Source organism: Syngnathus leptorhynchus, chromosome 2 (genome assembly GCF_054491065.1).
Source record: "Syngnathus leptorhynchus isolate UIUO chromosome 2, UIUO_Slep, whole genome shotgun sequence".
NCBI lineage: Eukaryota > Metazoa > Chordata > Actinopteri > Syngnathiformes > Syngnathidae > Syngnathus > Syngnathus leptorhynchus.
The window spans coordinates 8,916,825-8,931,902 of NC_141196.1; the positions used below are offsets into that span (position 1 = coordinate 8,916,825).

The following is a 15,078-nucleotide window of genomic DNA, read 5'->3' on the forward strand; positions in this document are numbered from 1 at the left end:
ACCATAAAGCCATAGAAAAACAAACGCCACACTTCATTTATGTTTGTCAAAACTGCATCAATTTAATCTTCCGGAACGAAAGATTGTTCACAGTATCAAAAGTGAGTTTCTTTTTCAAACAAACGAAACCAGCCAACATACACTTGGCTATTATTGGTATAGTATAAATCTACATTCAACACATTAAGATCCTCATTTCTCTAATTGAATAAAACCCAGAGCATCGGATATCTCTGTATGGGGGTGGTGACAGAATAAAGACTAACTTTATCTATCACAATGATAACCATCAGCTAAAACTTGGCTATTGATGCTGCTGTTCGAGAGACGTGAAGATTCTTTTTGTTACGCCTGATAGGGAAACAGAAATGGTTGAAAATGTTTCACTCACTCACTACCCTTTGTAACCCATGTCAAGGCTTAAAAAGGCCCCAAATAACCAGTTAATATGTACAAAAATCAAAATGAATTGACTGTGGCTTCAGACCTTAAACTGAACATTCCTTCTGGAATGAATGCTGATCATTTGGCTTCAAGAACTATACCGGCTAATACTATAAATAAAAGTGAACACCAAGGAAGGAGTGAAGTTGAGGCAATAACTTTTGAGTGAGTGACCACATTTTTTCAAACAAGTCATGCATCATGGGTCACCCTCATGTGTTGGGATGGACTTTGTGAGACAAAAGTTAACGAAAAGTGCTCGTGTATATCAACATATTTTGCTTACCCTCAATTCATACTCAGATAACAGTATAGGTTACACAAGGCGCAATTTTTTCGATGCCCCTTTTACAGGGAGACAGTCACCAAATAGATTGCGTTTTGCTTGGAAGTAAACGTTGAAGAAATGTGTCAAAAATGCTGAACGTGACATCAGGGGGGGGGGGAGCACCAGAATTAAAGCTCAGAATTTTAACACAGTTAAAATGTCGGGATTCTGATAAAAAAAAACATTTATTTTCTGTAAGGTAAATGTTAACATACTACATACGTCAGCACATGAATGCAGTGGACAAACACACTCATATTTCCATGTTGGACCTGTCACTTTGTGAAATTTGCCATGACAGCAAAAAAGGGTAGAGCTGGCCTTGTATTGATCCCTGGCTGACGAGCCACAGGTTGAACGTCAGTGTTTTGAATGAGTTGTGAATGAGGTCCCTCTAGTCAGCAAGAAGAAAACGGGGCCAAACACAGCTCTATTGAAAGAGTTTGTGGTGTGGCATTTTAGCTTCTGGCTCTTGTCAGTTATTGAGCTGCATTGGAGGGAACCTTTTTGAGGCTGAAGTTGGACCAGTTCACCGCTACCTTCCGCCGCGTTTGTTTTGCCGAATCAAGACAGAACCTAGAAAGACGACAGATATGGGGAGAATGGCAGAGGGAAACAAAGTGGACATTTTCAAATAAGTCTTAATCCAGGGAAACCTCCCTTCCTAAATTGTGCAATCAATCTGGAGTTTAGCCAACATTTCTGGAAAAACTTGAATGTGGAACCAACATCATCGTCAGCGTGCATGGCATGCCTTTGATGTGAGCAAATCTTATGAGACTTCTGTTTAAGCACGGTACACACAAATAAACCAAATTTGAGCAACGCCCTTCCCATCAAACTCAGCCTTGGCCCAATCCTCGAATGTCCTGAAAAAGATGATCTTTATGTAGTGTATGAGTGAGAAATTGCAAATCTTTTTGTATGTAGTTAGCACAAGTACTGTAGGCTACTAGTTAGAAGTAAGACCCTGAAACAGATTACCCCTAAATCTCGATTTCACGCAGACATTGGAGTCCAGAATTAGGGAATTGCATCAACCCTGAAAGCGTGTTATATAGAAAGTGTTTTTTGTTTTGTTTTTTAAGAAAGGTATGTTTTTAGACAGCCAAAGGGGTCCTTTGTTACATTAATTTAGGTCAGGCATATTGTTGGACAGCCGAAGGGATTCGTTTGCTCCACACACATCGAAGTCTGTTGACATTTTATTAAAAAGAAGCAATACGCAGATGATGATATTAGGTGGCTTGAGTAAGTCATTTTGATGCGATGCAAATTGGATAGATGAGAATAAAGCATTCATTTATTTTACAACTGTGTCTGGCCACACTTTTTTTTTTAACCTGTGGACGACTGTGTGAATGCTAAGATTTACGCACGAGTCATTTAGCTTCGTACCATCCATTTAAAATATTGCTTGATCAATTTGCAATTGATGGAAAGGGATGAAGTCAAGCACCGGTTGATTTTCAGTTAGCTTTGTAGGTTCTCATGTACTGGTGTTTGCTGATGTGCTCTATTTACCTTTTAAAGTATTCTACTTCCCGATCAATTTCATCCATTGACGTAGGATCCACATCTTTCGGAAGAAAGACGTCATCTAAAGATTAAATAAAGAGAATTAGGATTCATGGCTTGAAGGCATGCACACAAATAGATAATTTGACATTGACATAAATATCAAGATTCGCCCGCACCAATAGCACTAGCGGATTTTTCACCCTTGGTCTTGTTCTTCTTATTTTTCCCCTTGGATTGCGTCTGATGATGCCCGTTTGCCGGAATGCCGGGATGAGCCTTGCGTTCGGTATCCTGCTCACATCGGCCCGCTCGCACCTCGCCGTCACCTTTGACCTTGTGCGCGTTCAGGGGGGCGACGCTCGCTCCATTGGCTGCTGCGTTTCTGGATGACCTGCTCTCCTCGACTTTCTTCAGGCCGTTTCGCTGGCTGTCGGCTGCTTGCTGAAGCTGTTTGAGAGCAGCTTTTGAGCCATTACAAATGATTTCCGCCACCCTTGACTCAGTGACTTTGGAATTGTGCTCTGAAAACGTTGGCTCCTGTTTTTGCTGTTGCTGCTGTTTTTTACTCTTCTTTGACTTTGTACCGCCATTCCCAGCTGTGCTGTTCTTAGGATCTGAGCTGTCCTCCTTCGATTTCGATGTCACTTGAGTCGGCGGTTCTTCTGGCAAGACCTGGAGGAAGAGCATTTTTCCAGGGGAGTTGACTCGGATGAGCTTGGAGAGACCGGGTGTAGTGTTCGAGCCCTGGATATCCTTAGACCCACTCGTGGTCCCTGTGGCTGGGGTGGGTGCGGAGGTCGTATTTGGCGCCGTGTTTGTGTCCTCCCAACCATTCACCAGCTCCAGAGGGTTCTTATAGTTTCCCAGGGAAAGAGGGACCAGGTCAATTTCTATCTGCTGCATGTCAGAGGAGCCGTTCAGATGGGACAGTAAATGGTTGCTCTCCAGCGTAGCCGCCTTTTTCGGGAAGTCGTTGACATCCAGATTGAGGTCGTACATGCTAAACGAGGCTCGAATCGAGTCTTTGATGGTGTTTTTGATCTCTTCCAGCCGACTGGTGAGAAAACTGTTGACCCGCTCGAGTTCCAGCTGGGGCCAATCCAATAAGCGGGACGTCTCGGCGGTGTCGGGCAGGGGCTCGTCCATGCACTCGGATGGATTGGAAGCGGCTTCGCTGCCTGCAACGCCCGCGTTGCCCTGCAGAGCTTTCTCCTGAAACGCACATGACGTGAGGGTAAATCATCTATAACGCTGAAGTCAAGTCCTGAGAGTATTATGATCAAATACATAAACTTGTTTATTTTGTGTCCAATTGTTTATCATTATTATCGGCACGCATTTTAAATGACATTTTAAAACCTAGCATTTGGTACGTTGGCCTTTGTTTGTAAAACCGTTAAATACAAAGATGACTCCACCAATCGGGTAGCATTTGGAATTCAATCAAAATGTACAGAAATAAAATCTATGCCTCAAAACTAACAATCAAATGCTGATGTATATACCAAGTCACCAAAAGCATTATGGCAAATAATTGACGAGTAAATGACCAAAGTGGCCTGACAACGAATGGGACGTTTTTACTGAAATGAAAACACAACACTGAGCGTTTGAGGTTGTTGTTGTTTTTTTTACCTTTTGTGAATGATTGCGAACCTGACCAAATTTCAATGAATAAATTACATTCAGTATTAGGAAAGCAAAAATAAGCTAAGTTTGATGGCCGGCATACCTTCTTTTTTTGTTTGTGCCGAGCTCTTTTGGCCGCTTTGGCACTGTTTACAGGTTTGGGCTCAGAGCTGTTGATGAAGTCCAGCAATTCATCCACATCTCTGTTGTCGATGGCACCGGACATTGCCAGTTCTGAGTCTTGTCGCTGAGGCAGCTCCTCCTTGCGTCGAGTGAGTCGTGACCGGAGCTTCTCTCGGATCTCGGCGTAGTTTCGACTGGTTGGAGCGGCTGGAGGCTGTGACCAAAGAGAGATTCCAGAATGAGCTTTTCACTTTGTGAGAATTTAAACAAAGAATCTAAAACCCCTGCGCAAAACAATAGGGCCTGGTCGATATGAATGTGGACGGCGCTTTTTAATCACCGAACTTATTGAGACTATACAAATAAATAAAACATTAAGCCAAATACTAAAATAACATCCGACTGTTTCTCAATAGTTCTTTCTCCCTTTGGGATTGGTTGAACTTAGAAAAGGTTGAAGAAATCGGCCAATTTGGGGAGGGGGTTAATGTCATCTTTGTCCTATATTGTAATATGTTAGGGTGTTAAAAAGAATTGGCATCACTTTTGAATTTTGCCCATTTTAAAATAGATAATCTGTCTGATTTAATCATCTTGGCCCTACTAAACAGAAGGTGGCAAAAATCATAATTGTACCGCATTGTGTCCAAAGAACTCGCAGTAACAGCAGTCGCAGTACTTTCCGTCCTTCTGGTTAGTGGAAGAGGAGGCACAGGAACTCCTCTCAGAGCTGCTGTCTTCATCCTCCACTTCCTCTAACTCTAGCGACGGCTCACACATTGTCCCATTAGTCATTTTGTGGCCCTTACATCCCTGGTCCCTGAAGGGAAATAAAGAAAGACAACAAACTCAGTCATCAATCAATTACGTGAATCAACTTTGATGGTTACTTCTCAGGGACTGACCTGCAGGCCCCAGTTGACAAGCTTCCCACATTTGAAGAAGCGGTCGTTCCCGTACTGTGTCCGTTGCAAGGGTGGTTACAGCCTGCCGTTGACGAGCCCGTTTTGCCATGTTGTGTGTTCACAGCAGGAATGTGGGAGTTTTTGCACGGACTGGGCTTGTGAACTAATGTTGGGCTGTCTGGACTGGGAGAAGCCTTTTTAGTTGTGGATCCATGGAGGTTCGGTACCAAAGGGGAGAAAGGGGTGTGACCTGCGACACCAGCCGTAGATGAAGACGTTACGTGGTTGTGCTGTCCCGAATTTGGCTTTGGGGGCAGGAGGGAGGAATGCTGGGAAGACAGGCCCGTGGGACTATTGGGGGGGACCGACAAGTCTGTGTGTTGAGGATGATCGCTTGTGGGGAAGGCTTCACCTGAAAGAATCAGGTATGTCACAATCACAGCACAAACACTAGAAATCACATTTAGGTATATTATTTATATATATATTTATATATATATATTATTGTAACTATCCATCCATATTATTCTTATTATGTAAACAAGTGCCGATTCAGAATCACTCACAAAATAAGATATACATCGAGAAAAGCTTACTTGCGTCTGATTAAAAAACGTTAACCAGATTAATTGGCATGGTTGTGTGTGTGACATCTTCATAAACAACATTGTCCAAGACAAAATAGGGTGGAAATACAATACACTGCAGGGCGGGTTGAATGTCTGACTCTGTCGTAATTCCCTTTTAACATGCCCAAATGTCACCCAACTTTGAAAACAACTCTTAATATTTAAGCTATATGAACAAAAAACAACTTTTATGACAAATGATGAACATGTGTGACAGTCTGGTCACACAGATATGTAAAAACAAAAAGCCAGTGTAAAAAAAACGTACACTTAATCTTGATTGGAAAGTGTACTGTCACGCTATAGTTTTAATGATTTGAATGAAAAAGCCAATTCAAAAGTAAATTTATCATTTCTGCACTAAATATTTATCACATTTTTCCAACAAAACTGTGTTTAAATCCCAAATCATGAAACAAATTTGACTTCTGTGATCATCCTTTCAACTTGGGAGTAGAATTCAGTGAAGAGCAACTCCCAAGTGCACTCCACAAACCTTGTGGTGTTGGTCGACGGCACACGTTCTTGAAATGCTTGGGGGTGGTCTTGCAAAGGTCGGTTGAGGTAGAGAGGGGGGTCCCGGCCGTGGAACCACTGGTGTTCTGGGCCATCGGGTGACTGTAGGGGCACACTTTGGCTACCGACGTTTTAGCTGATTTCCCAGGTGCTTTGTGGAGTCCTCGTTTCTCATGACAGGCCGATCCCATAGTTAAACCTGCATGTTGGAAGGACAAAAAACAAAACAAAAAAAAGCAAACTCACAGTAAGGATAAATGGAGAGGACTTAAAGAGATGGTGTACTTTTTTTCCCCACTTGATATTTATTTTTACAGCGCTGCTCTTTTGTCATATGCAACTATTATGTAAATGCTCTTCCCTCTGCTAAGGATACGTAGCCTGGAGCAAAAAAAAAAACAAAAAAAAACCTGACTTTGTACGTGGGGCTAAAGACTTTCTTTTCTTTACATCTTAATGACGATTACAAGATTTGACAGCACGTTGACATTTGCCTTATTTTCTCAGGGAACACTCAATGACAATTGCAAATGTCGGCACGTGTAAAGAGGAGAGTATTTATGAAAATTGCCAAACTAAATTGAAACTGTAAATGTTATTTGTTAATTGGATGGGAGAATCACTCTGTTTATATTCTGAACTTCTGTTTCCATGGCAGAGTTTTTCGATGTTGCCCTTGCTTTCACCTCCACATTGATTGGAGACAGTTACTAGCTCCGTAGAGGGCTAATTAACACAGATAATTGATGTCTTTACGTCTTCGAGCAGTTTAACAGAGAGCAAGAGAGCCACAACAGAGGCAGAATATTTGTAGCTTGATACGATTACGCAAGAAGTAAGAGTTTGTACGCAAGTAAGAGTTTGTACGCAGTCGCTGAATGAACTTCACAGAACGGACCTGAGCCCTAAGATATGAACGCTTGAGGACGACAGACCTTGTTGTAGGTGTAAGGAAGCGTTGTGGCTGCAGTGCTCCCCTTCGTTGGGGTCGACTGAATTCCACAGACTCCAGATTTTGTAGGCTGACATGTAGGTACTCGGGTCACAATCCACAGTACTTTGCTCCGGGTAACCATTCCCGCAGCCCTGGAAATTGCATGAGGGAGAGTGTGACAATGGTACCTGCAATAAGAAAACATACACATAATTATTGAATCACAGGCCTTGTATTTCACAAGTAGGTGTTGAAACTAAATCAAATTGTTATTAACTCAATCAGTGCATTTGGAAGGAACTACACGAGTTCAACATGTCATTATTTGCACAAACAATAATGTTCCTAAATCATAAAAGGAGATCTCTGCAGCAGTCATCCCATTCAACTATTTTTAGCAGTTGTAACTGCCAAGGAAAAGCAACCAAAAAAAAACTTCAGACGCTTCCAAAAATGTTCAAAAGTTGCAGTATACCGAGACAATTTAGTAGTCAGACACGACGAGATTCTGCAGAACCTGAAGGTTAGTATCATTTGGAATTCAACCACTGAACAACATTTTTCTTTTTTGGGAGGGGGGATTCTAGTCACACAAAAACTTGGAGGTTGAACAGTCATCAACGATGACTTTAGCAAATCTTGTAGGACTTAAAAAAAAGAGAGATTTGCACTCAGGGATAAAGGAGTTGTGCCATCTCCTTTGGTTCAAGGTATATCTGTATGTCTGTCTGTCTTATACGTAGTACTCCCAAGTGGCCAAATACACACACCACAATGAGCAGCATAAAGTACATTCAATAAAGTGGGTAATAAATACACAAGAGCAATAGAGACTAGACAACACATTATCCCTCTATTAAAATGTCAAAAAAAAAAGGATCCAATCATACAAGCTAGTTCCCTGCACTTCTATTTACCCCAGTTGGCTGCTCCTGCGCGCTCCGTCTCTCCTCCTCTTCAACACTCTTGCAGCAGCTCTGACATATCCACAGAGGCACCTCTCCCAGCAGGGACTGGGACAGCGAGGGCACCGAATCGGCCAGCTTATGCCCCGGCGCCTCCCGCAATAAGGCCTGGGAGAGTGCGGGCACGGCGTCGGACAGTTTGGTGCCATGTCCTCCTGGGAGTCCGTTCACAGAGTTCGCTCCCCAGTCCTTAAATTCACGGTGGCACAGGAGGCAGCAGGTATGCATTGGCTGCAGATGTAAAAGGATACCAAAGTGAATTAATAGCACATAATTAGACAGCAACGCAGTTTGTTGGGTGATTAGCAAGACATAACTTAAAATAACAGGGTGTGCTGCCTGATGTTGGAAACCAGTAAGACTGCACATTTAACTACAACTAGAAATCAAAGTGGTCTTTTTTTTTTTTAATCCAGTAAAAAAAAGTGTGTGTATTATATCGTGTGTATATATATTTTCCTTTTTTCTGCACTGTTGTGAGTGGCAGCCTTGACTCTGAGCCTATTATGGCTAATATCAGATTACAATATTTCCCCGCTTTAATATTGCGATTGTGATTTAATATGCGATTATTTTTTTCCAAGGTCCTCTGTATTTTTCAACAAACATGAGCAATAGATTAATCTAAATGACAATAAACAATATCAGATTCATTGTCAAGGATGTTTGATTTACCACTTTTCTTCAGACCAATACCAGTCCTCACTCTAAGTACTCACTGATAGAGTACTGATAGAAGGTATCGGCCTGATACCGATATTGGTATCAGTACATACTACTCACTCATCAATATTTATTAGAAGTGAGGGTTTTTACAAAAATTGGGAAAAAATGAACCGTGATATAGTTTTCCCACTTCAATTGAATTGTTACTATACTAAACTTTGATTATCCTTTCACCACGACAACTTCCCGATATTCTAAAACAGGTTTGATGTAAACGTGTCAGTAAGTAATAATACAACAGTGATGCAAACTAAATCTGCGGCTTTATCGCTTTCACTTTTCAAATTCTGTGAACAATATGAAAATGTGGACTACACTTCAGCACTGAACTCATCTAGAGACTATAGCGATACATAGTAAAGGTTATTCTAGTGGCACCTGGGCAAAATCTTATTTCAGCTTCCTATGTGTGGCTTTAAATGTAATTACTCATGACTAGCAAGCAGTCAAGTTCAGAGGAGCCAGATAAGGTGAGTGGGTTGACAGATGTCTCGCCTAAAGCATGCCATCATGAATTTCTATCAAAGGGTTACTAGTTTCCCATCAACTTTGCATTAGTGCTCAATTTTGGCACCATGCATTCCAGCGCCTGAGGTTGGGTTAAAAACACGAGTTGAGGGTGCTCCAGACTCGACTAAAATGTCGAGCGTTTGCAAACACTGTTACAAAGCCGTTATGCATCGGCGCTAGCTAGCCCGATTAGCTCGTAGCCTAGTTAGCCGCTGTTTCCTGTAGTGTGCCCAAAGTGAAGGTGGTAAGCACGTTTGAGTGCTAGCCCACCGATAGCACAGGCGAGCCTTGTGGCTAAAATGAGAGGGGGCGGTTGGGCTTTTGTGTGTTAAATGCTACAAACGGGACGACCTGTCTGAAGCACAATGTCACCTGTCTGGCACACGCGATGGGGCTTTGCATGGCCACCATGCCAAGCAGCCAGGCAGTGGAGCGCAGCTATTTGAAATGTCGGACCCCTAACGTTTCATCCACTATTATTATATACTATGCTATAGCGTTTAGCCCAACGATGGTCAATATGGCAATCCGGGATGAACTGTTTTCATTCATCATAGAGTATGGTGGGCTAAGCGAGGAGGCGTTCAACGTGGTCGAATTAGCCCATTGTGAGATGGGTAAGTGGCTTGCCTGGTTCGCTTTGGTGGTGGTGCTGGTGCTGGTGCTGGTACTGGTCAGCCTCTCCACTCCAGCACCTCCTCCGCCGCCGCCAGTTGCATCGCCGGGAGAGACGGGATTCTTCGGTACGGTCTGCTGCGCGGGTACGAGCTCCTTCTGAGCGACGCCTTGCTGCTTGCTTTTCTTCCTTGCCATTGCGATGGGGTTCGCAAAATGCTTTGGCCAAGTTTGCACCAGTTTCGGTAATTCCAAGAGCACACTTTCGTTTATTCTCGGTCCACAAAATGTTCTCTCTCTCCTCCAGTCAAGACAACAGTCAATATGGCGGAGGACTGGTCGAGCACACTTGGGAGTTCATAGGTTACAGATACTACTGGCGAGGCGGCTTCGCCATCATAAGGAAAATACAACTGAGGTCTACGAGTGCATTGAAGCTAGGCGCTGCCATATTTAGTAAGGGCAAAATCAATTTTGGACGTTGGGCAAATATATTGAAATGGATTTTAGTTTCAGGACGAGTGTCTTCTTTATTCAACAACATAACGTTCAAAATGTTTATTTAAAAAATACTTATCGTAAAATAATGTTAATATATGTTTACGTAAGAGGTCCAGTCTGTAAATGGAACTGTAATGTCCGCCACAGAACCATTGTTTTACTTATGAGTTTGATAGTGTACACACATTTATACTATAGTATGCACGATAATATATTGTCAGTGATCGCACATTGTTTGTTTGTTTCTCAGTCTGTCACATAGTGTGTTATTGATACAAAACAAAAACAAAACGTAATACCTTCTTGTTTAAAAGGGGAGGGCGGTGGAGAGGGCACGACGTTGTAAATTTTACGTCGTCCCTGAATGCATTCATGGCATTGAGAAATCATGCAATCGCAGACTTTATGAATAAAAATGCACACCATAAAATGTGATTTTCTGTAGATTCTTATCTTGAGGGGTACTTTTGAAGATATGGTTCCCCAAAGTAGAACTGATTGTGGTTAACGATCGGTTGATAAAATACACAATTTCATTTTTACCAAAGAGGACAAATGCGTGTTTATAAGGAACACATTTAAGAAATTTGTATTTGTGTGCCCAAATTAAATCAAGAAATCCGATATGTAACATTCATGTAGTTCTTTGTGACAATACTGAACTAATACGGACATTGTTTTTGTTCGAGTGCTCAGAAGTCCGAGTTTAGTCTGCACCGTGAAGGCAGCGCCAGTGTTGGTGCTCAGTGACTGAATTGAGGACGTATCTTACTTGCAGTCAGTCAGACTGGAACTGCTTCACCCACTTTCAGCGACCGACTCCTTCAGCTTGTTCTTTTGAACAAAATAAAGAAATAACAGAATGGACGGGTCCATTTGCAACATCCAGGTGCTTCTTCGTGCTGCCGAGTTCCTGGAGAGGAGAGAGCGAGGTCAGTTTCTATTTATTCACCACAAACGTCAGGCGAAGTTGCTTATCGTCAAAACAATAAAACGCATTGAGAAGTTTGTGCAACTATGGTCTGCAAATAGAATATGATGGCGAAAGGAAGAGACATGGCAACTGTACATGCGTATTGATTGATTATGCATGTTCAGCTATTTTGGACGAGCTCTCCATTTGACTCAGTGACCTACATATTGCTCACATCATTGTACTCAAAGGCGCCAATTTGCTCCAGTTTCAAAATGAAGCGGAGCGCTTTACCGCGATTCTGACGGCGGATGTGCAAGCCCAAATAAATGTTTTGCGTTGTTTAATTAATCGGCATTACAATTTTCAGATTATAAAACAATACGTGAGAGATTTCCGATGTTAGCCTTTGCAACAGTGGACATTTTGAGGCGGGTGATGGCGCCAAAATCAAATACAGCTGATGCCCGATGACAGACTCGACGGGTATGTCGTTTTTTTTCTCCATTTTAGACGATCGTATACGTTCGTTTTAATACAAGTACCGGTCCGCGTTATTTATGGTTGCCACCTGTGTCTGAAAAAGAATCCTGTACATTTTGACCATCGAATCAACCTTTTTGTTTGTCCTTCGCACATTTACCTCAAGATCACACTTCTACGCTGCAATTGTATAGCTCGAATTGGTAAAAATGACACTTAATAGTTATTTGTTTAGGTAATTGCTTTATTTAATAGCATGCCTTGAATATTTTGGTTTATTTTCAACAGTTTTTTTGTTGTGGACACCTGGGAACAGTATTGTGTGTGTGTGTGTGTGTGTGTGGGGGGGGGGGGGGGGGGGGTCAATAATTGGGTTGTTTGCTTATGTGGAATAAAAACAAGTCATGTAATTTTTCACGGTGTGTAAGAATAACCAAATGCAGCAATGTAAAGTGTAATGTCAAACAACTTACCAGCCTTAGAGTGTGATGGGTTGTTTTGCTTGTGCTTGCTTGCCTGTGCCTCTGTGCTGCTCTTAGCTGGGTTTGGATATTTCTTTGGTTGACTCCCAATCCTTTCTAAATTGAACGTCTAAAATTGAGTAGCTATTATCGTCTCAATGTGAGCGATGACTTGTTTTCAATCAAGTTTGAAAGTAAAATCAATCAAACACGCCAACGGTACAACTCGTGCAAAATTCGATTGTGCATTGGCATGATGCAATTTCAGCAGATTGTTCAGCGGTGGTATCATACTGAGAGGTTATGTGTAAACTAAGCCTGTCAGCAGTTTAGGCATCGGGCTGCATAAGGATGAAGTGAATTTGACATATTTATAATGTGTTTTTCAGAAGCGGAACATGGCTACGCTTCGCTTCTGCCTCCCAGTCCGACTCTGCCTGATAAGAGAGGCAAACAAAAGAGCAAGAAGATGTCTGCTGGTGGCAATAGGTGAATGCATTCCACAACACACAGCTGACAGTAGGGTGTGGTGCTTTTTCGAGTTATTAAAATAATTGGTTTTCATTAACACACTTTTCTCGTGCTGTAAATGCAGATCTGTGCACAACGAGCTGGAGAAAATCAGGTGACTAATATGGTTGTGTTTTGGGGGAATAATGATCAACATCTGAATGAGTTGCAGTCATACGAATTGTCGCTGTGCTTTGCAGACGAGCACAGCTGAGGCAGTGCCTGGAGCAGCTCAAGAAGCAAGTTCCTCTATCGTCCGATTCGATGAGGAACACTACACTAAACCTGCTCAGGCGGGCCCAACTGCACATCAAGGTAGCAAAATAGAAACGAGAAATTCTCATCGAACGCTAAAGTAATAACAGTTGATTTTTTTTTCCACCTCTGTTAAATGAATGCGTCTCAGCACTCGACATGGTTTTGTGCGGGCATATTTGGATTTCATTGTATTGTGGAAGCGCTCATGATGTGTATGGTGGGTGTTCCTACGTGTGCTTTTAAATATTCAAGTATGCTGAAATTTTAATACTACATTTTCAAGCTTTCTGTAATGCCTACTGGCAGATCTTACTAACACATTTCTTTTTAACAGTGTGAGAGTTAATAAGAAATATTGGAAGTCACTCTGTGTGACACATTGAATTCATCCACCTCTGCAAAGTCCAACATACAATAAATGAATACCTCTGATAATGTTTATAATTTAAAAAAAAAAAGAAAAATCATTTTTGTAAAGGCAGAATAGGCTCGTGCACATAATAACAGCTCCTTTCAGAGACTTTCCTTTGTAGTTGTCCCCGAACTTCAGCTGACATCTCCACTGCCCTTGTGCGTATTTGATCACAGAAGCTGCAGGAGCAGGATGAGCACGCCGAGCAGCTGAAGGGCCGTTTGCGCTGGGAGCAGAGGGAACTGCAGGTGCGTCTGGAGCAGCTGCAGCGAAGGGCCGAACGGATGAGGAACGACAGCCAAGGCTCCACCATGTCGTCAGAGAGGTCGGACTCTGACAGAGGTTAGTTTTATCTGGCGGCAGTAACCATTAAGTTTGGGTGTGCCTGTATTTTCCCTTGCCGTGGGCTCGAAAATGGTCGTCCAAGTGTAAATTTCTGCCTATGCTGTTTTATCGTATGAAGTAAAAAACCCCTTGCAGCATATGTCTATCTGACCAGCAGTTATGGTTCCACTTCAAATGTCCATTGTTTGTTGCTTTCAGAGGACGTCGAGGTGGACGTGGAAAGCATCGTTTTTGACTGCATGGACTCTGAAGAGCCGCACATTGCATGCAGCACCGCTGATCACTGTTACTCCACTATGGACAAAGCCTGGCTATGACAGCAGCTATTATCATTGTCATCCTCATCATCATCGTGGCGGAGGGGAGGAAGAAAGAACATTCCAAAAATGAGCAGGGTGAGGACAACGATACTGCACAAGTGAACAACCCCCCCCCCCTTTTTTTTTTCTTTTCCCCCCCCAAAAGGCAGTTTTACAACATTGTTTGAATGTTACACCACAAGCATAATCAGGATTTTGGTTATGACTGAGCTGTGTCTATTTGCACTGAAGAGCAGTTCACATCACTGGGCTCGGATGGCTGTGCCAAGCAAATTCAAAGCCATGAAGACACAATTCTTTTAAGGGATTTGTAAGAAGAAGAAAAATCCCCCCCAAAAGTAATAGACTTTTCTTGACTTCAATATGCCTACACTGACTTAAGCGCTCAACTAAATTTACTCGAGTTATTTGTTAAGCTTCTCTTAAGCATTACAATATATTTCAGTAAGGCCACATGTGGCCTGCACTTAAACATTAATCTCTGCTATGGTTTAATATACACGGTGTCATTTCTTGTTTTCTTTGATTGCACATGAACAACCTTGCATTGCACTTGTTTCGTCTCCTTTGAGTTGTGAGTATATCAGAAGTGAAAACGCAGGTAACAGGACTAATTTGGTGGCCATTATTGCACAATTATGTGACTGTGCCTGAGATTCATTTGGTGTATTTGCACAATCTAGTCTGTTAGGAAGTGTGAGAGTTTTGATGCCTGGTGGATGGATGGAAAGCATCAATTCTTGCACAGCCACGGTTCTTCTTGATTACTATTAACAAATTCTATCGGTAATGATTTTTGCTGTACGAGTATATTGCTCTATATTTAATAACCGAAGGCACATTTTGCCCTCACCTTTACGTATATGCAAAATGCCTTATTACCTTTTTAATGCCGTTTTATGTATTCAGACTCTCTCCGCCCAGTAATATTATGTAGCAATTTTTGTAAGCTTTTTATGAATAAATATTTTCTATATTTAAAGAGTTTGGCTTTATTTTCTCAACACAAAAGAACATAGGAAAAATATGG

The 15,078-nt window shown here is 42.1% G+C and overlaps 2 protein-coding genes across 5 annotated transcripts; one reads left to right on the forward strand and one right to left on the reverse strand.

Annotated features, from left to right (window-relative positions):
* Positions 1-81: 81 nt before the first annotated feature.
* On the reverse strand, positions 82-10,273 carry fam193b (family with sequence similarity 193 member B). 3 transcript variants are annotated; one of them, XM_085904139.1, is made up of 11 exons: positions 9,861-10,273; positions 7,947-8,225; positions 7,031-7,217; positions 6,076-6,294; positions 5,201-5,362; positions 4,951-5,128; positions 4,682-4,865; positions 4,026-4,259; positions 2,470-3,505; positions 2,297-2,372; positions 82-1,348 (listed from the first exon to the last, which is right to left on the reverse strand). In XM_085904139.1, exons 1-11 carry the CDS (start codon positions 10,041-10,043, stop codon positions 1,252-1,254), a joined length of 2,835 nt encoding a protein of 944 aa, XP_085760265.1. In that variant the 5' UTR covers positions 10,044-10,273; the 3' UTR covers positions 82-1,251. The 3 variants fall into 3 exon arrangements, with proteins under 3 accessions (XP_085760265.1, XP_085760255.1, XP_085760246.1); XM_085904129.1 differs by having other exon boundaries at positions 2,494-3,505; positions 4,951-5,362; positions 9,861-10,270; XM_085904120.1 differs by having other exon boundaries at positions 4,951-5,362; positions 9,861-10,270.
* Positions 10,274-11,052: 779 nt separating this feature from the next.
* On the forward strand, positions 11,053-15,030 carry mxd3 (MAX dimerization protein 3). 2 transcript variants are annotated; one of them, XM_085904265.1, is made up of 7 exons: positions 11,053-11,278; positions 11,630-11,745; positions 12,593-12,692; positions 12,799-12,828; positions 12,914-13,028; positions 13,560-13,725; positions 13,927-15,030. In XM_085904265.1, the coding sequence occupies exons 2-7, from the start codon at positions 11,730-11,732 to the stop codon at positions 14,043-14,045; spliced, it is 546 nt and encodes a 181-aa protein (XP_085760391.1). In that variant the 5' UTR covers positions 11,053-11,278; positions 11,630-11,729; the 3' UTR covers positions 14,046-15,030. The 2 variants fall into 2 exon arrangements, with proteins under 2 accessions (XP_085760391.1, XP_085760382.1); XM_085904256.1 differs by lacking the exon at positions 11,630-11,745.
* Positions 15,031-15,078: the final 48 nt, after the last annotated feature.